Consider the following 25,984-nt stretch of genomic DNA (forward strand, 5'->3'; position numbering starts at 1 on the left):
TGCAGGTTTCCTCACGATGTTTTCCTTCACCGTTAAAGCAAGTGATATTAACTTACTTAAAACGCACATATCACATCTCCGAAAAAGTTAGAGGTGCGTGCCTGGGATCGAGCCGCCGACCTCAGAAGGAAGCGGACGTCCTAACAACTAGGCTATCACAGCTTAGTAGCTTGTCTTACAACGGGTCTAATATGTCACTAGTTCACTTTGCTAATGAAGCGAAAATGTACCACTTTGGTACCAGCACAGTTTTGTGGTACCAGTTATCTGAAGTAGCAATGGGCAGGGCACATAGTTCGTAAAATAGATGGACGTTGGGGTCCCAAGGTGCTGGAATGTCGATCTCGCACCGGAAGGCTCAGCGTTGGAAGACCCTCCACTAGGTGGACGGACGATCAGACGAGTCGCAGGGTCCAGCGAAGCGAGACCGTGGCGTGTTAAAGTCCCTACAGGAGACCTATGTCCAGCAGTGGACGTCCATCGGTTGATGATGATGATGAGTTAGTAAACGTATATAGAAGGTATCCGCGATTTGTTTATCTCTTAAACAAACTAAGGAAAAATGGAATTTATTATACACTAGATGGTGGCCTTGATTTTCCGGGATCAAACCCCTATGTCCATCCCCGGGATGTAACTAACGTTGTACTAAATTTCATCAAAATCGGTTAAACTGTTGGGCCCTGAAAAGCTAGCAGACAGACACACTTTCGCATTTATAATATTAAGTATTGATATGGATTCAATGTGGACGTAGCCTAAGGCAAAAGCTAGTTATTAAAAAAATATGTAAATATCACCTTAACCTTCAAGTAAAATCACGAGACAGCCAAAATCTTTGATCTCCACCTAATTTGATTATCCCTTCAAAGAAAACCGTAAAACACTTAGCCAAAACTTTCCACCTCAAAGTTCAAGAGTATATAACTTTACAGCCCTCCAGCCCTCCAGCCCTCTCCGAGGCGCGACCCTGGAAAAAGGTCGATTTAATGTATTTACAAAAAACATTTTTGTAAATACATTATTTGACTTTACTTTCTCAAATAGTTTCGGAGAAACGGGTAAGCGACGCGATTTGTCCGGCGCTTTAAAACTTCTGGCGCTACGTTTTAGCAAATCTGTATGCCTGAGAGTTCTCCATAGGATTTTCAAAGATGTGTCATCATCATTATCAACCGATAGACGTCCACTGCTGGACATAGGTATCCTGTAAGGACTTCCACACGCCACAGTCTTGGGCCGCCGCCTGAATCTAGCGGCTCAAGATGGAGAGAGCTATGCTTGGAGTTTCTCTGCGTGATCAAATCAGAAATAAGGAGATCCGTAGGAGAACTAGAGTGACCAACAAAGGTGTGTAAAGTATGCCAATCCGCACTTGGTTAGACCACCAGCGTAATGGACTATGGGCAAAGTTTTTTATTCTGGGAAGAGATTCGTTCTCAGTAGTGAACTTGCAATATGATGATGAAAATCTTCTTCTCGCGTCGGTCCCTCAATTTTGAGGATCGTGGCTATCCGAGATATCACCTTGTTCACGATGTTGCGCCATGGTTCCCTGTTGGAGGCCGTACGGAAGGCATTGCAGAAGGGCGTGTCGACCGCTTCTCGTATCTCGACGGACCAACATCTCGGGCTTCGTCCGCAGGGTCTCTTTCCTCCGATGTTGCCAGTGATCAACAGTTTCTCTAAGCTAATCGCGTTTTTCCTAGCAATGTGACCGAAGTAGTCAAGCATCCGCCGCAGACAGATGTTGGACAGCAGCATCTTGATTTTCAAAGTATTTATAATCGAGACGTTGGTCTTATGCTCTACTACGTAATACTAACGTCTCGGAAATGTTGAGCATCCGTCTCCAGCACCACATTTCGAAGGCATCAATCCTTTGCTGGTCGGCAAATTTGAGGGTCCATGTCTCGACTCCATATTAATATGCAAAAAACAAGCGTACAGACCAAATATAACTTGGTCCATTGCAAAATGTTCTTGTCTCTCCATATTTTGGTCAGTTGGGACTTGGCACTTTTGATGATGATGAGATATTGACATACTATTATGGTTGTTCTAGATAATGGTGATAGACGAGAACGAAGCGCGGCTGCGCGTGCGCTACCCGCTTAACTGCGAGAAGCGACGCAACTACAAGTTCGACATCGCCGCCGTGGGCTGCGATGGATCCTACTCCAACACGTGAGTCCCATTGTGTTGCATATTCTCTACACTTATTCTGTGATCACTGATCCTACATAAGGTCGATAACTTTTCGGAGAGTTAACGCGCCGGGTAAAACACGTAGTTTACACACATGTAAACTACGTGTTTTGCCCGGCGCGTTCCGACTTTGCCTGGTTTTGACTTTCTAAAATTGATCAATTGTGTACTTGCGGTAAGAACATATCCCATTCGCAGTACTTAGCGCGTCTGCTAAGGCTGACTTGTTTACCTTTTAACGACCGAAATTAATAAATCAATCTACCCGTAATCTGTCGATAAGCTTACTAACGGACGTTGTTAGTATTTTGTTAATTGCTGTCAAAAAAGCCACACAATTTTTGACAAATAACAGCGTTGCTAAAAATAATCTGTCGGCAGATTACATATAGGATTGGTTTTATTATTATTAATTTCGGCCATAAATCAGCTAAGGAAATCATATTATAGGTATCTGTGTGTTTAGACATCTGTAAGTTCTAAGGATATGGCTCAATTCGACGCATATTTCTTTCCTGTTCCAGCGTCCCAGTGCACATAACAGTGACAGACGTGAACGAGTTCGCGCCGGTCTTCAGCCAGGCGGCGTACGTTCGTTCCGTCGACGAAGGCAAGATCTACGACGAGATAGTGCGCGTGGACGCGACCGACCGCGACTGCACGCCGCGCTACGGCGACGTTTGCAAGTACGAGATCCTGAATGACGGCGACCGGAGTCAGCCCTTCACGATCGACAATGAGGGTAAGTACTATTGAACAAACTAGATGGCGCTGCTCGGAGTTGAATCATGTTTAAGGAATTTTCGGGAATGTCAAAAAGTTTGGTCCATTATCGGAGTAGATGACTCTACTGCGACCACTACTAACTGTTTACTAGGTTAGAATATGGAAGAGATGGCTGAGTTCATAAGCTCTTTAACATAGACTGTTTTCTATAAGAGTAGAGTTTACGAGTAAGTAGTTTATTGTATAAGAATGTGCCATAAACTACTAAAACTACTTCAAAGTAGCTGTTTTGTTAGTAAGACCTGAAGTTGTAACGCCTGAATTAAATAACACTGGCTACAATAAAATCACAATCACAAAGTATGCAACCTTGAACAAATTCCAGACTAACAGCCCACTAGACGCCCTAAGACTAACACCTTGTCTTCAAAGAAGATCTTTCATGATCACTTTCACATTAGTAAATTTAAAATTGCTCCAGAGATTTCTCCACGGTGTCCATAAATGTCTCACTTAGCACTAACAAATTTTTGTTTTCTGGTTTCTTTTAGGCGTCATCCGCAACACAGAGGTCCTGGAGTACGACAAATCGCACAACCACATCTTGTCGGTGGTGGCGTACGACTGCGGCATGCTGCAGTCCGCGCCCGTCATGGTCACCATCAAAGTCAACAAGCCGTGCAGAGCGGGCTGGAAAGGTAACAATCATTCCAATGACAAAGAAGTATCGCTAAGTAAGGAGCATGCCAGAAAGAAACATTAGAAAGAAAGAAAACAAAGAAAGAAAACTTTTATTTGATCACAATACTAAAATAAACCTTAAAAGCTAATTAAGTCAATCTACATAATTAAACTGATAACAAAAAATAATAATAATAATAAATACTACCTATATATACGAGTACGTGTGACCAAATATAGGTCTCCCACTCAGCATCATGCTGCAGCAAGCTGCAGCGCTGGTTTTCAGGTAGTGTTTCATTACATTAGGGGTATGGGTGCAATGAAGTTGTCACATCTGAGTTACAGTGCGACAAGGCTCTCTTGGCACTTGAATGACATTGACAGGGGGGCGTTGTTGGAGAACAAAGGCTTAGAATATTGAAACAAGAACAAAGGGGACACTTGATGGCAACTTTAGTTCCGATTTACGCCACGCGCCAAGATAGCCTTGTCGCACTGTAGTCTGCTTCCATCTTGAATTGCATTGTCATACCACAAGGTCAGATCATAACAGTCAAGAGTTAACTTGTCATCAAAATACAAAATAGATCTGAAGGAGATCTTTATTTCCGAAACCAAGAACCTATCTTTACTGCATTGAAATGACCTTTGCTAGTTTTTTGTCTTCCCAGAAATGTGTTATTTTGTGATAATTTTGCACTATGGATTTTTTTTTGATTTGTCAAATTGCTTTGACGCTTATAGTTTATCGACACTTAGACCAATTTTTTTAGTAAAAAAAAAAAATTCTATGCCCTTTCATTAAAAAGAAAGGCACATGAATTGACTTTCTTTGTCACAAAAAGGCAACTAATCCACTACAAAACTACTTCATTTTGAATTCTGACGATGAAGTGGCTCCCCCCAGGTCTAGCAGAGCGAGTGGACTATGCGCCGGGGACGGGCCCGCTGGCGTTGTTCCCGGCAGCGCGATTAGAAGCCTGCTCGAGCGACGAGCGCTGTCCCGGCGTCACACGCATCCAAGCTGCAGTCACGCTGCAAGCTTCGCGTGCTGGTGTCGCCTGCGACCGCGATACGTATACAATACACGCACAACGCACTATATGCGGTAAGCTTGTCTTCTTCCTTCTTCCTTCTTCATTTTCTTTTCCGCACTTAGACGTTCGTGAGACCGCTGGACCGTGGATGGCGGTGAGCTATTATTTTCCATCTGCATTTATGGTCAGAAATAGCAGGTAAAAAGTAAAATATAGTCAAAAGCCTCATGCCCCTATCCAGTGCGTCAATTTATTCTAGGTCTTTTTCAGCCTTTACCCTCCTCCGGTTGGCCCTTCAGCAACATTTTTAGGGCTCTTGTGTCATCTATTTGTTGCGAAATCTTGGGCCGATAAAAGGAAAATTTCTGATAACTAATAATATGACTGCCAATGTTGGGTTTTTAACCTTCCGGGTTATAAACAAATTATTTAACATTTAGACTAAATAATTGTTTTACAGGTCTAGACCAGAAAACCATCGATCTTCTTCCCAGTCCAGGCGCAGGAAACGAATGGGCCAAGTCTCTGAAGCCAGACTCAGGTATTGTTCGCATGGATTTTGTTTCATTAATACTGTGTTGGAATAAGTTATAAAAGTAAATAGCTTTAGCTTTTTTTGGGGTAATAACGAGCCTAATGGGCGTCGTGCAAAGTCTTCCCAATATACGCTGACGGTAGCCACAGAGGGCGGAAGTTAGTGAAAATTCCCCATTAACCCCATGTCTTCCCCGGGACGTCAAATATCTTATGGTTAACAAAAAGCGGATGATAATGGTAAATTGTTACAATAGACTTTTTCGGACAATCAAGCTTTCTCTTCTCCAAATTCTTTTAGAGATTAAAACCCAGGTTTTGAAGACAAACCTCGTTATAAAGATAATAAAATAACTTTCAGGTCGCGACGGTGAACAGATGTTCGAATTCGACGGCGAGTCAACATCGGCCGTCATACCAGAGTCCATCCTCAAGCACTCCATAGGAAGCACCTTCGCGCTGTCCACGTGGCTGCGTCACGCGCCGCCTCCAGACCATGACAAGCATCGCAAGGAGCACGTACTGTGCTTAGCTGATGATCATAGTAAGTTTACTCTTCTGTAATATCGGATCTTTATCAAACCATAATTAGATGACGACTGATTCATTTATTCTATAGGCTTACCCACATAATCTTTGTTTATACGTCACAACAACACTCCCTTGCAAATATCTTCGCAATCTCCACATAGCTGCAAAAACCATCGTAGATTTGATACCAGTAGAACACGAATCTCAAATACAGGGACTTGGGTGAAATGATCTTTGTATAGGACCCGCCTGGCGACGGAAGGTGTCCTCTCAATATATACACTTAGTTTGTGATGGGAGAATTGAACCGAAGTTTTTGGAAACCATACACTTGAAAGGCAAATTTTGCAACGTTTTACCACGATTTATTTAGACTTAGTAGTTCTAAACACAGCACTTTGTGAGTGTCACGTGGGATGAAAGAACCACATAGGGGATTATTGATAAATGGTTTTATTTCGTTTCACAGAAATGAACCGCCACCATTACGCGCTGTTCGTACGCAACTGTCGCCTCATCCTTCTGCTGCGGAGAGACTTCGGAGAGGGAGACCTGAACATCTTCAGACCGGCCGAGTGGCGCTGGAAGCTGCCTGAGGTATGAATACCCTGAACCCCTGAACCATCCACACTCATGTTTCGCCGTCATTCACGGGTTTTTGCACCTCATAGTCTTATTATGCTGTACGCTAATTTGTACACGTAATTTTTAAAACTCCCGTAGAAATTCTTTGATTATCCGAGATAAAAGGTAGCCGTATTTTTTTTATTTTTATTATTTGTTCATACAAGACAGACATGAATCAGCAGTGGGAACCTCATTCAGGTTTTCAAAAACTTTTATAAATTACTTGTTTTAAACACTTGGTCGTGGCATTAATAATTTTTTTTATTTAAGTTATCATTCTGATAGATTTCTAAAATCCCTTTCGTAAATTTCTATTTGATTTATATGACGTGTATTTCCCCTTGTTTAGGTGTGCGATAACGAATGGCATCACTACGCAGTGAACGTGCGTTTCCCGAACGTGGAACTGTTCGTGGACGGAGAGCCCTACCGCGCTCCGGACGGCAAGGGGCCGGAGGTCATCGACGACTGGCCGCTGCACCCGGCACATGGGGTCAATACTACCCTCGTTATTGGCGCCTGCTGGCAAGGTGAGAATATCTAGATCACTACGCAGTGAATGTGCGTTCCGAACGTAGAACTGTTCGTAGACAGAGCCCTACCAGCAAGGATTAGGGTACGGTGGCAAGGAGCCGGAGTTCATCGACGTTATATCAACTTTAGCACCTTGGGACCCCGACGTCTATCGGTTTTTCGAACTATGTGTCCTGCTCATTGCCACTATAGCTTCGCAACCCGCTGGACTATGTCGGCAGTCGGCACTTAACTTTGCTGTGACCCAGGTGTTTAAAAACTTTATCTATTCTGGGATTCTCTACTCTAGGGCATTAGATTAACATGGAGTCATCATATTGAATCTATGTGTACTTTCCATACCTTCATAAACATGCTTTGCAAATGCCGTGTGAAAGGAGTCTTATGGTACGCCTAGACCAGGAGTTCCCAGACTTTTTTCTTATAGGCCACTTTCAAATTTTACTGGTCCCGGTGGCAGCTACATTTGTACCATATTCAGAAAACTCGATGAAAAGTGTTAGGTTAGGTTAGTAGCTGAGCTTCTTCTGGCCTAGCTTGATAGGTAAAGTTAGCCGACATTTTAGTGCTTCACTATCGAAAGCAGATAAATTTTTGTGAACCCCTGCTTACTAATTGTAAACCCTCATTTTTGTCACACCAACGTAGACTCCCGTCGAGTCTCCTGTTGGGAACCTATGGCCTAGACTTTGAAGGTCAAATAATTGGAGCTGTCCCTTGGTTGCAGGCACAGAGAGCGACATGAAGCACCACATGCACGGCTGGATGGCGGGGCTGGGGATCCTGCTGGGAGCGGTGCACTCGCCCTCCGAGCTGCGCTGCGCGGCGCGCTGCAGGGAGGGGCTCAGTCTGGCGCCTGATCTGTGTGAGTATAACTAATCAATCAGGTCGCTCTAAACGTCTTTTTGAAGTAAAATCGTGAACTGTGGTATAAGTTCTCTATATAAGTTCCAATAGTCTGGTGCATTTGTGCACGGGACCGCCCACAGCGGACTTAATTTGGTCGGTCCATCGCGTAGTTGACCTTCCTCGCCCTCTGGTGCCCTCCACCTTGCCCAGCACTACAGGACGCTCAATGGAGTCACTCTCACGCCGGGGGACATGACCGAAAAACTTTAGTATTTGACTCTGTACTAACGCCGAAAGACGTTGTTTAATGCCAAGTTCTTGGAGTTCAGTAATAGTTGCCAGAAATAGCAGCAGCTTCTTGGTCGGGATGATTTTAGCCTCCTCCGGGTGCAATATGTGCTCCACTAGGAAGACTATGTTTATGCCGTTGAGTAGTTACGTGCGGCCATAGAAACGGACATACATACAGGTCAAACTCATGATCCTTCTTTGGGCTTCGCCGCGGTCGGGTAATGATGTCTAAAGGCAGATTCTTTTTCTGACAGAAATTTTCTGATAATATGCGGCAGGTGTAAAAGTGTCATTTTGGTTGATCAGATTTGAAGTCGGTGTCAGTGGAAGGGGACGGCGCCGCAGAGGTGGAGACGCTGGTGAGACGCGTGGCGTACGGCGACGCACGCTCCTTCCCCACACCGGGGCGCAGGAACGTTCATCTGGCTACCACTATCACGTAAGTATTATTATTGCAATGAACCAAAAGCTTAATTTCCTGTAAGCCGCTGAAACAAGTCGAACTTGTATGGTGCGACATGCACCGCCCGCCCTCCCACTGCCAAACATGCAGAAAAACCAGCCACCAGGCAAGCAATACGCAGCACCACACAAATCCCAAAACACATTCGACGCACGTTTCGCCCCGATACCGGAGCACCCTCAGGAAACGTAGACCTTATAATCCACAATTTTGGGATTTGTGTGGTGCTGCGTGGATTTGTGGGATGTGAAAATATTGCTCTTTGATGTCACAGTGACTAAGCCGATTTGACTGACATCTGGAATGGAGATAGCATAGACTCCAACATACCATTCTATCCCAGATTGATCCAGCGGGATTTTAAAAATCCTATGTCCACGCGGATAAACCCGCGGGCTTCATCTAGTTATTTATATTCATCTTCTTCCCTAGTTGCGACAACGGACGCGTCATCAAGGCCCGACCGGCGGAGTCCTACGTGATGGTGCTCGCGCCGCAGACGCCCACCATCCTGCTGAACGGCAGCGCGGACGCGGCGCGGGACTACGCGCATTTCCGAGCTGGCCTGCCCGTGTTCCCCGACCTGAGGGTGCAAGTGCTGGCCAGATCCGGCGACAATGTCAAAGGTCAGTGCCTTATTTCCAAGAATCCTAATCCTAAGGTACCTCAAAGGAACATCCGAAAACCTCTTCAGAAAAATTTCCGAACAGATTCAAATCCATACTAATATTTATTATAAATTTGAAAGTGTGTATGTCTGTCTGTCTGTCTACTAGCTTTTCACGGCCGAACAGTTTAACCGATTTTGATGAAATTATGTACAGAGTTAGTCCGAACTCCTCAATTTTTTAATGAATTTTTTAACTGAAATCTATCAATCAAAAGTGATTTTAAATCTGAGCCGCTGGTTTTTTTTTCCAAGAATTTAGTGTTCAGAATGTTGGACTCTCACACTGATATTTTTTCTCGATCCTCATCTAATCTGAAGTTTCCTTTTTGTTATGTGCCAATTCACTTATGTGTTCGGATATTCGTCAGAAGCGGAAACCCAGAAGCTGGACTCGTGCGTGGTGTCGGTGTACCCCGCCCTGAACCCGGACCACGAGGCGCTGGCTCTGCGCGGCGCCGCGTCTCTGCCCGAGTCTGACATCCGCGCCACTCTGACGCGCGACGGAGTCAGCCTCACCGGCACCGACACTGTGCATAACTACCAGAAGGTAAGCTTCCGTCGGTTGCAGCAGAAGGATATAGAATGTTTTTGGGCATCGTCTTCGGTACTTAAAGCGTCATCCAGAACTTCGCGACCAAAACGACCTCGAAGCAGGAGCTGTCGCCTCCCACGACATTGAATGTGAAAAACCCTCCGCCTCAGGAACGTCCAAAAGTTATTTGTATAACCTTTAACAAAAGTCCGCAATCTATTTTGGACTTACCTTTACACAAGTTTAAAAAGTCTATTAAAAGTATGCTCCTGAAAAAGCATATGACACAATTGAAGATTATCTAAATTCTAAATGATGAAAGAGCGTGGGTTTGACCTGCAGGCTGCAGCTCGTTCCAGCGATGCGCGGGACGGCAAATACTTTTTTTTATATGGCATAATATTGTAAATCAAATCTTAGAAAGGAGCAACCGCCAAGTTTCTTGCTAGTTTTTTCACGGTAGGAATGGCATTCCGAACCAGTGCTGGATGCTTTTGACGATTCAAAAGTACTTGTAAAAGTTTAATTGAGTAAAAAATATATTTTTTTTAATTTTATAATGGCGCTGTGAAAACTTTCGCGACTGCAACACGATCCCACTGCGTCTGTAGAGTGGGACGCACAGTGATCTCATGGTTAGCAATGGCTCTCGCATCGCATTCTGCGTCCCGCGTAGTGAAGGTTTCACTTCTAGGGCGTGTGTGAACTGGCAGAGCATGGGTCTCCTCTCAGTATGAGAAGGGTTTGGCCATAGTCCATCACGCTGGCCAAGTGTGGATTGGCAGACTTCGCACACCTTTGAGAACATTATGGAGGACTCTATAGAACGTACTCCGACCTTGCTTAGACTTATACAGAGTTAAAATGAGACAGAGCTATATCTCTCACATAAATCTGTCTCGTTTTAACTCAATCTTAAGTCTGAGCAAAGTCAAAGTGCGCTCTTTAGATCTCAGCCTCAAGCATGCAGGTACAGAAATTGTGATCAAAGACTTGTATTGACTGTAAACACTTTATTTCATTTTATTTATCCATTTACTTGCCAACTTTATATATTCTATGCCACTGACGTTTAGGTAATATTTAAAAGGCGGTCACTGAAAATCAGCGTTGGGGCATCTGGTACCTCAGATATTTGCTCTAGAGGTTTGTGTCTGAGGGGCCCGACGTCTCAACACAAGCTGAGTGGCCTACCTGTTCGAGGTGTTGCACTGCTGTACAGGACCATATTGCCTACACCATGTACCACCTATATACCTCGAATAAACATTATTCTATTCTATTCTATTCTATTCTATTGCCCCCAGGTGCTGCGCGAGATCGAGTACAGCAACAAGAAGCCGGCCTACTACCTCAACCGAGTGTTCAAGCTCACTTGCTCCGAGCTCAACGGGCGGTTCACCAGCAACGAATACGTGCAGACTGTGAGCCCATTTTACTTACTCATTCACTAGTCAATATATTATAAAAAAGAAAAAACTGACTGACTGACTGATTTTTCAACACACAGCTTGAACTACTAGATGGATTGGACTGAGACATAACTATTATGACGTAGGCATCCGCTAAGAAAGGATTTTTGAAAATTCAACCCCTAAGGGGATGAAATAGGGATCTGAAATTTGTGTCGTGTACGCGGACTGAGACACGGGCATAAGCTAGTTTTAAAATATGTTTCAAATTCTCAAACTCAAATCATATATTCTTCTTCATCTTCTTATTTTGCTTTATGGCTGCATCATTTATTCAAATTGGGTATTGTAAATTTTTGTAACATAATGATGTAATGGTGATAATTAATTACGTAAACTTAAAACTGAAGCTACGAGATGAAAAATAGTGATCAGGGTTCAACGCATATCACGGCCACGACGGCCACGACGGCCACGACGGCCACGACAAACGAGTGTAGATTTTAGATGTGGTTTTTGAGAAGTCCCCGAAATACGTGGAATTTCAAAACTTAACGTTTTTGAATAAGAATGCTTCTTAGGGCCAAGTTTTAAATTAGTTTTTAGTTTACTCCTACGTACAGTACGCGGTCGAAAGTAATGTACATCGGCCTTTAGAATGACATTTCGACTTTGTAGAGCGTTGTCTCTGTCACTCATACCTACTCATATATGACGTTTTGTCGGTCTGAACGACAGAGACTACAAATCTCCTTTTAAAGGTCGATGTAGATTACTTTCTGCCGCGTACTGTAGCCACTGTAGCATAATTTTTTAGAAACAAGTTTTTCTGAATACCCAGTGTGGTGACAGAAGGGCTGTCTATTTTTTGCGCAAAGGATCAGTCCGGCTGTCCAATGTAATGTAGTCACTATTCTTGGCATCATTTGTACATCAATAAGATAAGGCTAGCTTTAAGTCTTATTGTAAATTTAACGTATTTTTAGATATAAGATGGCAGAACTGATTCTACAAGTTGTTGTTTGGAATTGACCAGGTTTTGCGTCTGCTTAAGTCGGGTCTAAAGTTTTTGTAATAAGATAAAAATATATATGTTTCTCGTTCAGTTGACGGTGGTGCACCCGCGCGCAGCGGGCGACGCGCACGTGCAGAGACCCAGCGGACTCGCCGACAAGCTGGACGTCGCTAGGGATAAGGTCATATTTTATTTTATTTTTATTTTATTTTATTAGATATGCCAACGATAAATTGTAACAACATTCACAAATATTCAAAACATGTCACAAACAATTCCAGTCCTACTACAATCATCAATTATAAGCATTTACAGCATTACGTAAGTCTCCGATTGTGTTAACAATAAGCTACCTACATTACAAACTTTTAACATTAACCACTAATTAATAAATATAATCTACAGCTAAATTAATAGATACAATTGCTTAATTAATAAAATTAGTTGCTCATTACATAAAAATTAAATTCAATTAGATAAGAGTCAGATAAGGATAACAATTTAAGGATTAAAGATTACGAGAATGTCAGCTCATTCATGGAGTACAATTTTTTCTTAAATTTAATTAGAGAATCGTGGAAGATATATATTTACATATTTATATTATATTTTATATTTTTTATATCTTAAAATATTTATTAGGGTCTTGGACTGTAGTAATAAAATGATGTGATTTTTTGTATAGCGGTATTTTATGGGAATCGAATTCATTATTAAAGAGAATGATTAAAATTTTCGCCTGACGTATTTCAGCGGGGAGAGAATTCCAGAGTTTGACACAGTTAGTGGTGAAAGAGTTACCATAGTATACCGTGAGGCTGTGTGGCATGTTAAGCTTATTGTCGGTGGCCGAGAGAGACTTCGAACCACAAGATTTAGTAAAGGTTAATGTATCTTGGTACCTTGCAGATAAGTGCCCAGGTGCCAAGCTTGTAAGTCTAGGTAGTATGGTGTGTGATGATAGGTCAGTGTAGGTAATTTGTGAGAGCTCCTTCCCAACGGTTTTCGATCAACATGTTTGTTGTCAACAGTCGCAAGCCAGCAACAACGTGGAGGTGCCCATGGCGATGAACGTGCCGCGCGCGTTCGCGGCGCACGCGCAGCACTCGCCGCACGCCGCGGAGGTGCCTTCCGCGAGGATCCTGGACCTGCACTCTAACAAGGAGAGGACCTCCAGTAAGTTATTTTGTTTTATTTTATATACTAACGCTTGGCTGCAGACCTGCTGGCCAGTGATGATTTAGATCAAGATGGAGCGCGCTTGCCTAGAACATTTAATGAGAAACTAGCTGATGCTCGCGGCTTCGTCCGCCTGGACTATATAAATTTCGACCCCCTATTTTACTCCCTTAGGGGTTGAATTTTCAAAATTTATTTGTTAATCCCGTAGCGGCTGCCTATGTCATAATAGCTATCTGCATGCCAAATTTCAGCCCGATCCGTCCAGTAGTTTAAGATGTGCGTTGATAAATCAGTCAGTCAGTCATTTTTTCCTTTTATGTATTTAGATGAAGATGATTGTCGTCAAGCGCAAGCCTATATCGCAATAAAAAATTTTTTTTCTAAAATGTACCCTCATTGTGACAGACAACGTAGCGGTCCTGATCGGCGCGGTGTGCGTGGGCGCGGTGGTGTCGCTGGCCGCGCTGGGCGCCGCGCGTGCGCGTGCCCGGCCGCGCGCGCCGCCGCGTGCGCAGCGCGTGCCGCCGCACGACAGCGAGATGGCCTGGGACGACTCCGCGCTCACCATCACCGTCAACCCCATGGACGAGGTGAGTCAACCATTACAGTACACACACTTTTGTAAATTACGATAATGTCATCATCATCAGCCTGTGGAAGTCCACTGTTGGACATAGGCCTTCCCTAAAGAGCCTCAATAGCTCAACGGTTAAAGGAGCGGACTGAGATCCGAAAGGCCGCCCGCGCCGGTTCAAACGCCACCCGTTGCACTATTGTCGTACCTACTCCTAATACAAGCTTAACGCTTAGTTGGAGGGGAAAGGGGAATATTAGACATCATTGGCTCATTTTTTTTTAAAAAAAAGAGCGCCACCACACCCGTTTCTCAATAAGAAGTCAACCTCTTTATATCGTCGGTCCATCGTGCTGGAGGGCGTCCCACACTACGCTGACTTACGCAGTCTCCACTCAGGACTTTCCGGCTCCAGCGGCCATCGCCTCTACGGCAGGCATGACCTGCTCACTGCCACTTCAGCTTGCTAATGGTTTGGGCTATGTCAATGACCTTGGTTCTCCTGCGGATCTCCTCATTTCCTTTCCTCCTCATTAATAATAAATAATAATATATAATAATAATAATAATGTTTTTGGTGGACATCACCATTCCGTATGACGAGAGCCTCGTGAGAGCTGAGACGGAGAAAAAGCGCAAGTATCTCGATCTGGCTCACGAGGTTTCCGACATGTGGCATGTGGAGTCCACTGAAATCATCCCAATCGTCATATCTGCGAATGGGTTGATCCCAGTCAGCCTCGCTCAACATCTGAGGCGACTGGGGTTCCGTGGCAGTTCGCTCGCAGCCAAGATGCAAAAAGCGGTCTTGCTGGACTCGGCTAGGATAGTCCGCCGATTTCTTCACCTGTCGCCCTGACCCTCGGCCGTTTGGTCTCCCCTGCCGGGGTGTAATCCTCCGCCCGGTACAAATATGTATGTATGTAATGTTTATGTAGGTTTATTTATTTTTGTGTATGTAAGTATATTATAACTCTTTTGGCTTTTATATGTATCTATTTTGTACACGGGCGTGAGAGTAGATATATCGAGATAATAATAATTTCTGATCTTATCCCTTAGGGAAACTCCTAACATAGCCCTCTCCATAGATTGCTGAGCGACTTGAATTTGTGGGCGAGGCCGTTTGTCAGCGTTCACGTTTCAGCACCACACGTGAGGATGGGAAGGACACTGGCTGGTACGCCGATGTACCTGCGCAGAAATCTTATTTTGGAAGTTTATCGTGTCCACAGTCGGTGAGGGAGGGCGGGCGCGCGGCGGGGGCGGGCGCGGCGCCCGCGGACAGCTCGGACGGCGAGTCGTGCTCCGACTCAGACTCCGAGCACAACGAGTCCTCCGATGATGAAGAAGGTACATTCATTTAGAATTTAAACCCCATACACATTTTTGAAATGACTATTTTTGCATGATAGACTTGTGCTTGATGACAGTCATGCTTAAAAAAGCAATGATGAGGTCTAGATTGGAGCGGGCTTGCCTAAAAGACACCCATTCACACTTGCCTTTAGGGTATTTAGGTTACACGTGACAGGAGACTTGGAAGCCGAAAGGGCATTCCACACCTTAGCGATTTCAGAAACGTTGAGCGAAAACGTTTCGTACGAGTACATTGTGTAAAGTGTACAGTACGCGGCATAAAGTAATGTACATCGTTCTTTAGAATGACTCAACGACAGAGACAACGCTCTACAAATCTGCTATCTGCTGCAGATCGATGTACATTACTTTCTGCTGCGTACTGTACAGTGTAATCCACTTTGAATAAATAACTTTAACTGTGACTTATGTTTCTCATTCCGCAGTGATGGCCGGCAAGCAGCACAAGTACAGGAACATCAGCCAGCTGGAGTGGGACAACAGCACGATGTAATGCACCCCTCCCCCCTCTCGCTCTCAAACCCCCCCCCCCCCCCCCCCCCCCCCCCCCACCACTTCACTCACCCCCTCGGCAGGCGCGCACACCCTCTCATAATCACTTAACATCTCAATCGCATTTTGTATGACCACTATTGATAGATGATTTGCGTTTTGAACAGTGAACGATAAAGCGTAGAAAGTGCGTTTGTAACTATTGTCAGTGGAAAATAGGGGTCACAAACTTACATCTGTTTAAGTTGCAACAGTTTCATGATTGGTATCATGCGACACTGGACGCGGTCGTGATTGGCTGGCCTAACGTGATAGGTACGGAGCTTCAATAGAATTGAAGATGCGTGCGCAGTGGCGTGCAAAGGGTTCCAAGCTAGGGTAGGCATTAGTCAGTTAGGTTACCTATTTAGAGGCTGTCATGATGAAAAATGACCATTGAGCTATTTCAACTTGGGTAAGCAGTGCTTTTATGCCTCTATGACCTGCACGCCACTGTGCGTGCGGTATAGTACATGTGCATCGTCCACCACGGTAGAGATTTTGTCACGCTGTAATAGAGCGTACGGATTATTTCTATGTCTTGTCGTTCACTGGTTTTGAAGCGATTTTTATGTAACAAAATTTTCTTATATGCAAGTTTATATGACCACTATATTGTTAGATGTGATGGTTTTGATTTATATCAGGCGATCTTCGAATATAGTTTTTGTGTATTGGGGAATTGTAATTCGGGGTTATTGTGCGAATTTGGGGGCATTTATGTGTGTCAAAATCTTTCTAATTTAGATGGTCTATAAATGGGGTGTAATTTTGGTTTGGGTAGTATTTCCAGAATTTTAGGTTAGTTATAGTTTCGGTTAAAAATAGTATACCTAACGTTGAGTTGTTATTGAAATTGCAGGTCAGTTTTGAACCTGAAATTTTCCAATTTACTAAGACAAAAAACAATATTGTGAGGAACTGTTTTGGAACATTAATATAAAACAAAATTATTATAAGTAACTCATATTATATACGAGGGAAGAAAAGATTGTTTATTTGTTATTAAAATAATAGTGGTCATATTACATCGCTTAAAATGCGATGTTTAGTACAGTTTTGTGAAGGAATTGATTTCAGATTAGAACAAAAATTTTAACGACATGAAATCAATTTTTCTAACTATAAGTTGAAATGTGTTGAATGTAATCGCAATGGCACAAATTAGAGACTTTAAGTCACGTTCATAATAAGTTTTAAAATTCCGTATAAATTTTTAATTTATACCATAAGTTAAATATTATATTTTAGGTACATGTAATTGTGGGTCATTCTAGGAAAATAGTGAAATTACAAAAAGAGTACTTAGCTGAAAATAAAACCAACTAAAAAACTTAGTTTCATAACCATCATTTTGAAATATGTCATTATTTCACCATAATATGATATATGACCTTTTTTCTTAGCTTTTTTGCAGCACGCTCAAAGGTGTCAAAAACGCGTGAACCCCCGCCAGTTGTCCGCGTCGCTACGCGTAAGAGCGTGTCCACACGGCGCGTTGCGTTGCGTTGCGTCGTCGCAACGCAAATATTTTGACGCATAGCCGGCCACACGGGCGCTGCAGCGTTACTATGACGCAGTCAACGTTCCGTCGGCGCAGCGGCGACGCACAGTTGCGGCAAGTATTTTGAAAAAAATTCGCAGTCAGTCTATAGCAAATCATGGATCGGAAAAGACGTCTAGCATTGCTCCTATTACTACGTCACCGCCGAAATCGACGCAAGATCACAAGACGGTACTGGATCAGTCCTTTCATTTCATTAAGAAATCGTGATGGACAGTTTTTTTTTTTAGAATATCGGGAGTTGCTATTAGACGAAAAGAAGTTTTATAATTTTTTTAGAATGAGTGTATCCAGCTTCGAATGTTTATTGAAGTCCTTAGAACCACACATACGAAAAAACTATACTAATATGAGGAATCCAGTGGAACCAGTAGAAATGCTGGGAATCACTTTAAGGTAACTATATAAATATATTTAAGTAATAAAAATATAACAGTTTTTTTGGTTTGTTTAATTAGTAATCAACTCACAAATAATCAGCAATTGTCATAATTTTAAATTTAGACATTATTTAAGAGAGTAATCAACTCACAAATAATCAGCAATTGTCATAATTTTAAATTTAGACATTATTTAAGAGAGATATCATCCAGTAATTACAAATTAGAAAAATCGTATTCAGTTTCTTCACTTGCTTGAGATGTTTCTGGAGATGTAATTGAATTATTAAAATCAGAAATGTATGTACTTTGAAAATTTGCTGTTTGATACCCATATGGTGGTTGGTGAGACGTTGATGGGCCACTCACATATGATGATGTTTGTCCATACCGCATTTCATCTATAATTTGTATAACTTTACTTTGGAAACGGAGAGTTTCTCGGTCGGAAAATTCTTGAATAGATGGCAATATAGCTCTGAAAAAGGACATATGGCGATTTTCCGGCTCCTTGAGAAGTTTTAGTCCTTCTCTTTCAAACTCATCCATTTGCATTGCCCTTTTGCGCGCGACTGGAACATAGCGCGGAGTGTTGTCTGTGGTAATGTCATCATTTGTAGACGTAGATTCATTGTTGATTTCTCTAGGCGAGTCTAAGCTAGATTCGGTGGCATTTTGTTCCACTTTTCTCAAAAAAAGGAGTTGATTGTATAAATGATACTTCTTCAGTTTCGTAGCGCCCGAGCCCGATTTTGATGCTTCTTTTAATTTTTTTGAATATCTGAAGTAATTATCTTTTACACTTCTCCATTTTTTTATTAAATCATTACCTGCAAAACCAATAGTAAACATGATTTAATAATTTATACATAGTGAATTTCTCGATAAAATTTAATGACATATTCAGATATCGTTAACAAACACTATGTGACCGACTCTGGAATCGTGAAAATATAACAGCTGTTACATACAAAAAGCAATACCTACTGAATCAAAATGTATGCAACAGCTGCTATTTTTTTCGCGATTCCAGAATTAATTGGTTACATAGAGAAAGTTATTTGCTATCGATGTCTGAATATGTCAGTATTTTTTTTCGGGTATCTATCTATCTCATAAATGCATATTATAATAATTATTTTCTTTTCAGATACCTAGGAAGTGGAAATTCAATAACTGATTTACATTTCAAATTCAAACGGGGAAAATCTACTATTGCATATATAATACAAAGAGTTTGTCGTGCTATATGGACCAATCTTCTTCGAGACAACATCCCTGAACTGACAACTGAAAGTTTCCAAACAATAGCGAGGGGTTTTGATGTAAAGGCAAATTTTCCTCAATGTGTTGGTGCCATCGACGGCAAACATATCCGCGTGTGTAATCCTGCAAATAGTGGCTCACTTTTTTTTAATTATAAAGCCTTTTTTTCGATTGTGTTGCTAGCTATTGTGGATTCAAATTACAAATTCGTATTTGTCGACATCGGTGCATACGGAAAAGAATGCGATTCAACCATATTACAAAATTCTAAACTGTACGAGCTAATGATTAACAACAACTTACCACTACCTCAACCCCAGCCACTCTCTGGTAGCAATATACCAACCCCGTATGTATTTGTGGGTGACGAAGCTTTTGGACTGAGCAAACATATTATGCGTCCATATGGCGGTCAAAATCTCGACTTACAACAAAAGGTTTTCAATTACCGTCTAAGCAGAGCCAGAAGATATGTCGAATGCGCTTTTGGGATTATGGCTAACAAATGGCGCATTTTTCACAGACCGATAGACGTGTCCTATGACTTCGCTACTGACATTATAAAAGCATGTTGTGTATTACACAATTTTGTCGCTGATCGAGATGGTTTTAGACAAAGAGATAAATTTGCTATAAGTGTTGATGAATTTCTCCCAATACAACCCGTACATGAAGAACAGACAGCACCGAATGTCATAAGACAGCAATATGCGACCTATTTTATGACTAGAGGAACTCTGCCTTGGCAGCTAAATAAGGTATAATTGTATTATGAGGGTTTTCAAGATTTTCTTGCACCGCCAATTCCGCGATCAGTAAAAAAAATAATATTTTATACCTACTCAGCGTAGTCTAGGTTAGTTTTGAGCTAAGTAATAAAATAGTACTCACGCTAATCTAAATTCCCTAAGTTTTAAAATTTTAGAGTGTCGAGATATTAATTTTGTACTGATCGCGGAATTGGCGGTGCAAGAAAATCTTGAAAGCCCTCTTAAATAAAAAAAACATAAATATCTGTACTGTGAACTCACCAACTTTATTTTTTCGTTCAGCTGTGAAATTCTCGTAATCAGGAAATAAAACTTTTGATATGTCTTCCCAGGCTTTTGTTTTTAAATTTTTATTTTTAAAATCTACGTTTGACTTGTCCCATATAATTTCCCTTTCCTGTATCAATGTAATCAAGTAATCTATGTCAATTTCTTCAATGGTATTCATTTTACCCTGCAAATAAAACTAATTACCCTGCAAATAAAACTAAATACAAAAACGTAAACGTAAAACGAAATGAGCTTCCGTGTATCCTCTCTGTCAACGCACAAGCAACTGAGCGCTGACGCTCCGACGTCGCACGAGTACACCCCCTCCCGCTTCGTCTCGGGGGCTGCTGTCCGTCATGTGTGCGTTGCGACGACGCAGCGCGCCGTGTGAACACCTTGGTTATTTGTATGTAAAACAACGCAGTGGTAGCGCTGCGTCGACGCAACGCTGACGCAACGCGCCGTGTGGACTGGCTCTAAGTATAGTCCGTACAAAATGACTTCTCACGCGTCATTTTAACTCTTTAGGTCAACTGTTATGTCAAAAGTACAGTTCACCATTAAAACAAGGACTAAAATCGTACTTTTGATATGAAGTTTGACACATAAAGTTGAAATGGCGTGTGAGAAGTTATATGTGTCGCGCACAAGCGTACGAATTTGTCTCCACTCTTTAAAATAGAATTGTATGAGCATCACCTCAAGGTTCGAGGAGGCTCATGTTTTGGGTTCAAAACTAATCGATACCAATCTATAGAAGTCGTTGGTACTATAAAATATAGTAGTAATATGATACTATAAACATAGTTCCAGCGCAATAGCAAATTGCTATTGCGCTGGAACTATGTCTCATTAACATCGAAATCACGTCATTTGACGTATATTTAAGTAAAAATATACCATCAGCTCGAAACTTCAGTCTAGTGCTGACGTCACTAAAATAGCGGCCACGCGCATTAGAAATTTGCGGGACTTATAACATGAATTTAAGACTCATTCCAAGTCCTAACTCCAGATATGTCACTATTTTCCTGAATCGACTGAAACTACAATAAACTGAAATGAAACGCAACACGTTTAACGTCATTTTACGAGTGCATTTAGTAGAGAAATCATCCCACAGCGCACGGAGGGGGTCCTAAGTAATAAGTCTCAAAAATGAATCATATCAAATTTATACGTAAACCATGGTTCCCCTCGCTTGCTTTCGTAGAAACGACTGGTGTTCAGTGCATAGCGGACTTACCTTTTCTATACTTCTACATGTTACTGAATTAGGACTAATTTTAAATCAAATCAAATCAAATGGTTTATTCAAAACTAGCTGATGCCCGCGACTTCGTCCGCGTGTAATTTAGTTTTTAAAAATCCCGTGAGAACTCTTTAATTTTCGGGGATAAAAAGTAGCCTATGCCACTCTCCAGGAATACGTATCAACAACTTATTGTTGGACGATCGCAGATTCTCCAGACTGGCTCCATTTATTGGCCCTCCTTTTACAGATTAGTTTCTTAAATTCTATGATTAAAAAAATAAGAAAAAAAATTCAGCTTCTTCGTATCTGATTCATTCATTGAAACCATTCACCGTCTATAATTTCATGGTCTACGATAAAATCCATACTAATATTTTAAATGCGAAAGTGTGTCTGTCTGTCTGCTAGCTTTTCACGGCCTAACCCTTCAACCGATTTTGATGAAATTTGGTACAGAGTTAGCTTATGTCCCGGGGAAGGACATAGGCTACTTTTTATCCCGGAAAATTAAAGAGTTCCCACGGGATTTCAAAAAACTTAAATCCACGCGGACGAAGTCGCGGGCATCATCTAGGCGGAGGTAATGAATAATTGCAAGGAGAGCTATTTGCATTAAAATTACTTCTAAATCAGTGTTACTAATTGTGAAAAAAAAACTAAAAAAAAAGTTGTACCTATGTATCAAACAGTAGTCGTTATTTGGTATGGAGTCGATCTATTCTAATCTAAGTGGGTTCTAGTGATAAGTAAAATACTATGTATTGTATATTACTTAACTTGTAAGACGCTTCGCCGTACAGCAACTGTTTTACTTTTTTTAATATATAATTTTTATTTTTAATGGAATAACCAGTGGCGCCATCTTTTATTCTACAGTTGAAACGACGCCATTTTTTTTTAAGCATTTAGTACAAGAAAATGTTAAGACGTGTTTACATTAGGGTTTTTACCGTCGAGAAAACGTAGTTATTTTCACGAGTCGTATTTTCTGTGTGAAAGGATTGTATTTATTACGATCTAAATATTTGAAGAGATAAGTTATGGTGACAATGAACTGCCAAGAAAAACTGTAAATCAGTTGACATAACTGTTATGATGGCAATGCCATCAATTAATTGTTATGAGTGAAGAAACTGTGTTATGATTTTTTAGATATTTGCTAAGAAAGTATAAAATGTGTTTGATCTAAAAGACTTTTCGATTGATTGACGACATTTTCCGAAAAAAATGTCATTTGTATTATTATATTACGTTTATATTCAGATACATTGTATATTATTAGCATTTTTAAAATATTTTAAATACTAACATTTGTATTTTTAATTACATATATAGCATTTATGATTAATTCATAACATATGATATAAAAGCGTAAAATGACTCGTTTAGACTGATCTTCATAGTTTAACATAAGACGATAAAAGTTGTTCGTGTCTCGACGGTATTAGGCTGAATGTGAATACGCCTTTATTTAGTACAAGAGCCAACATTATATAAGTTCAAAGCATTTTTACGTAACGGTACAAAACACTTCACGCGTAGAGATTAAAGTTTTTATTGTTATTATTAAATTAAAAAATGTCCACTTTCACCCCTTACGAGCTTCTCAAACAAAAAATCGGCTTAAATGTATATTAGGCACAGAGTTATTTGAAAAAAAAATTACCTAGATGTACTATAACTATACACTTAATTATACAAAATATCGTTTTAGGATCAGCTACTATATAATGATACTAAGTATATATAATTATATATATATTTTGAATGCGTTAAGGGATTTTTACTAACATTTAGGTACTAAGCTCCGTGGTAGGTTGGCGCGTACATGCGCCGTTTACGGCTATTGCAAACCACAGACTTTTTATCGAACAACAGTCTCATCGAGTTGCTCGCGAAATAAACTCCGGCATCCCATTTACTTTTGATATAGGTACGTTCAAGTCAAGAGTAAATCTTTTTTTCGCGCTCCATCTTAGGCTGCATCATCACTTGCCACCAGGTCTGATTGCAGCCAAGCGCTAGTCTATAAATTAAAAAAAACTTATTCCTTATTTTCTGATATTGATATAGATTTTGTGACTTTTCTATTGGTCTAATAACAATATTAGATTAGCCCACTAAATTATTCTTTACTGATATAACTATTGGCCGGTCAAAAGTCTTTGGTTCGCAAAGGCTCATAATTATAAGAGTAGTTAAGTTTCATTCCTTCATTTCCGGCGCGGCGGTGTTGCCGTCCCTCTCGCGCGTCGCCCGCCTGCATCGCTCTGTCCCTCTCGGGGGTTTTGCATATCAGGATAGTTTGCCATACTAGTATTAGTGTCCGACACTCCGTCAATTAAAGCATAGAAAGAGTCATATTTCGTCTATATTTTTCTCTGTATTATTTCGCTGTAAAAAAGTAAGTATGCGTTTCAAATAAAAGACCATCGTATTTCATAAATTCGGATCAATTTTTTATCACTAGCAATAAAATGTTTTTTTTGGTTTATATTTTACTGTTTTAAATCTTGTCTATTAAATTGATTTCGTACTAACCCAAAAACTACTTCGTAAATTTTGCCACTTTATATTAAGCAATATCTGTGAAACGACTTAGAGCCTGCACAGATGATAGAACATGATGGTTTAAGGTGTTTTGCTACGGTGATTCACCGCACCATTAGTCCATCGTGTGCTTTATGTGATACAGTTCTTAGTGACTCATTTTTGTCCTCCGCGGACAATATTTCGTCATCTGCGCATAATAGAAAAACAAGTTACAGTTTACTCGAATACTACTTATAAAGATGGTACAAAAAATTTGACTGACTTTTTTTCGAACAATTTGCGTAACAAATAAATTGGAGAAGAGTAAGATTCCGTCTATGCTTTAGTATTATTATTAGGAGAGTGTCGGGCTGTACACTAAGCAATTGTGACATAATCATTGGTGTTCCGTGGATAGTGACGTCGATTGTTGTCTCTTTTTCTCTTGTGTAATAACGCGTTGGTTTGTTGGAACGTCTGTTGTGTGCCTGTTCTGACGTTTTTTATTATGTGGCCGGGAATCTATGTGAGAATGCAATTTGTAAGAACCACCTTCAATATTATTAAAAAATATTTAAAATATTTAAATTGTAAAGACAAAGTTTTTGGAAAAAATGCAATTTTTATTAAAATGTACTAAATTTGAAATGACGTATTTAACATATTAGCCATTTTGCCTCCTAAATGCTGCTGCACTGCAAACTCTGCAAATGTTCATGGGCAGAGGTAATCACTTAATATCAGGTGACCCGCCTGCTCGTTTGCTTGCTATTTTTACTAAAAAAAAATTGTTTTTATCACCCGTGATTGTAATTTGTACAATGTGACATATAATGTCTAACCTGACAGTTATTTTATGTCAAAATTGACGTAATTTACCGTGCGGTGAAACGCATTGTGCTGACTATGCACTGGGAAAAGCTATAAATTAAGAAAAGAAGTAGTTACTCTTAGTTGTAGAACTAAAAATCTGGAGTTCTCAAGTATGCGCTCCTTGAGGATACGTGTTGGATTTTTGGAGATAAGACATATCAAAATGGGCACACAAGGAATGTTAGCAAGTCATGCGTTTAGGAATTTGTTTTATCTATTTATTTGTTTTTGTAGTGCCATTAAAAAGTTGTTTTTGAATAAAACTTTGTACTGTAGCATTCCTAAACGCAAGGCTTGTTTGTGTTTGTTTTCTATTAGGTTTCCAGTTGTTTCGTTGAGTTTGTTTTTACTCGACAACCGTCCAATGACCAATCCCAATTTGTTTTAATTTATAAGATCTGAATTCTGACACTTTAAAATTTCTGCCACGGCTCAAAATAGCACAAAATGCAGGCATTTTGATTTTAACTCTTGACGAAAATGTATTTCGAGGTAGCTACTTATCTATTTTATATTATTTACTTGACTAATACATTATTTCTTTAGTTTATTTCGTATTAATGCGGTATTACTGCTGTACACATAGGTATCTTCTTTGATGTATGAATTATTATATTTTAGCTAAAAATAAAGTTGGTTTAAAATAATTCGTGTTTTATTTGACAGCGACATGAGTTTTAAGTCCTGTAATATCTAACGGTCTGCGCTGAGACACTGTTGTTCGCGGAGGACAAAAGTAGAAATTAGTAGTAAAACATGAGAAACTTTTGTCCTCCGCGGACAAGTCTCTCGTGTGCGCAGGCCTCTATTAGCCTTTGAATAGGGTAATAATTAACTCGTTTTTAGAAGATTACAATTCAGCGTAGGTAATATTACAGCTGTATATTATCCTTAGTTTTTGAAAAAAATTGACTTATCGAAGCAGAAAATCGTGTGCGAGGAAAGCGCATAGTGTGTGCTTAGCCTTATAATAACAGCGCAAGTTATTTCGACAGCGCCATCTATTTTAAGTACACCATACTATCTGGTTGTGAACATTATCGAGAAGGCTAAAGCAAAACACCTGGGCACAGAGATGCCCAGCGACCCGCCCGGGTAAGGAGGCAAAGCCTCGAGGCCCGTACCCCCGTCTGGTCGATCCGACCAAACGGAGATGACCCCTGAAGAGAAGGTATGGAAAACAGCATGAGACATGTGGATGATGTGACAGCAACAGTGAGGATACCTGCATGAGGTATCCTCACGATGTTTTCCTTCACATTATCACATGACGTTAAAAAGTAATTAGTGATAT

General features: G+C 40.9%; 1 protein-coding gene across 3 annotated transcripts in view; it reads left to right on the forward strand.

Moving 5' to 3' along the window:
• Window positions 1–25,337, forward strand: part of Cals (calsyntenin 1) — a 229,387-nt gene extending 204,050 nt beyond the window's left edge. The window contains exons 3-22 of one of the 3 annotated variants that reach the window (XM_069506515.1): window positions 2,066–2,187; window positions 2,733–2,950; window positions 3,486–3,632; window positions 4,526–4,726; window positions 5,116–5,196; window positions 5,551–5,733; window positions 6,190–6,317; window positions 6,697–6,877; window positions 7,609–7,746; window positions 8,328–8,460; window positions 8,917–9,110; window positions 9,523–9,701; window positions 10,994–11,110; window positions 12,205–12,294; window positions 13,145–13,289; window positions 13,701–13,885; window positions 15,105–15,222; window positions 15,675–17,264; window positions 20,517–20,811; window positions 20,852–25,337. In XM_069506515.1, the coding sequence (XP_069362616.1) occupies window positions 2,066–2,187; window positions 2,733–2,950; window positions 3,486–3,632; window positions 4,526–4,726; window positions 5,116–5,196; window positions 5,551–5,733; window positions 6,190–6,317; window positions 6,697–6,877; window positions 7,609–7,746; window positions 8,328–8,460; window positions 8,917–9,110; window positions 9,523–9,701; window positions 10,994–11,110; window positions 12,205–12,294; window positions 13,145–13,289; window positions 13,701–13,885; window positions 15,105–15,222; window positions 15,675–15,742 (2,628 nt within the window). In that variant the 3' untranslated portion in view covers window positions 15,743–17,264; window positions 20,517–20,811; window positions 20,852–25,337. Of the gene's footprint in view, window positions 1–2,065; window positions 2,188–2,732; window positions 2,951–3,485; window positions 3,633–4,525; window positions 4,727–5,115; window positions 5,197–5,550; window positions 5,734–6,189; window positions 6,318–6,696; window positions 6,878–7,608; window positions 7,747–8,327; window positions 8,461–8,916; window positions 9,111–9,522; window positions 9,702–10,993; window positions 11,111–12,204; window positions 12,295–13,144; window positions 13,290–13,700; window positions 13,886–15,104; window positions 15,223–15,674; window positions 17,265–20,516 lie in introns of all 3 variants that reach the window. The other 2 variants (XM_034981127.2, XM_069506516.1) reach the window with 2 other exon arrangements.
• The last annotated feature ends 647 nt before the right edge of the window (window positions 25,338–25,984 follow it).

The sequence above is a fragment of the Maniola hyperantus genome, chromosome 23, assembly GCF_902806685.2.
Source record: "Maniola hyperantus chromosome 23, iAphHyp1.2, whole genome shotgun sequence".
Taxonomy (NCBI): domain Eukaryota; kingdom Metazoa; phylum Arthropoda; class Insecta; order Lepidoptera; family Nymphalidae; genus Maniola; species Maniola hyperantus.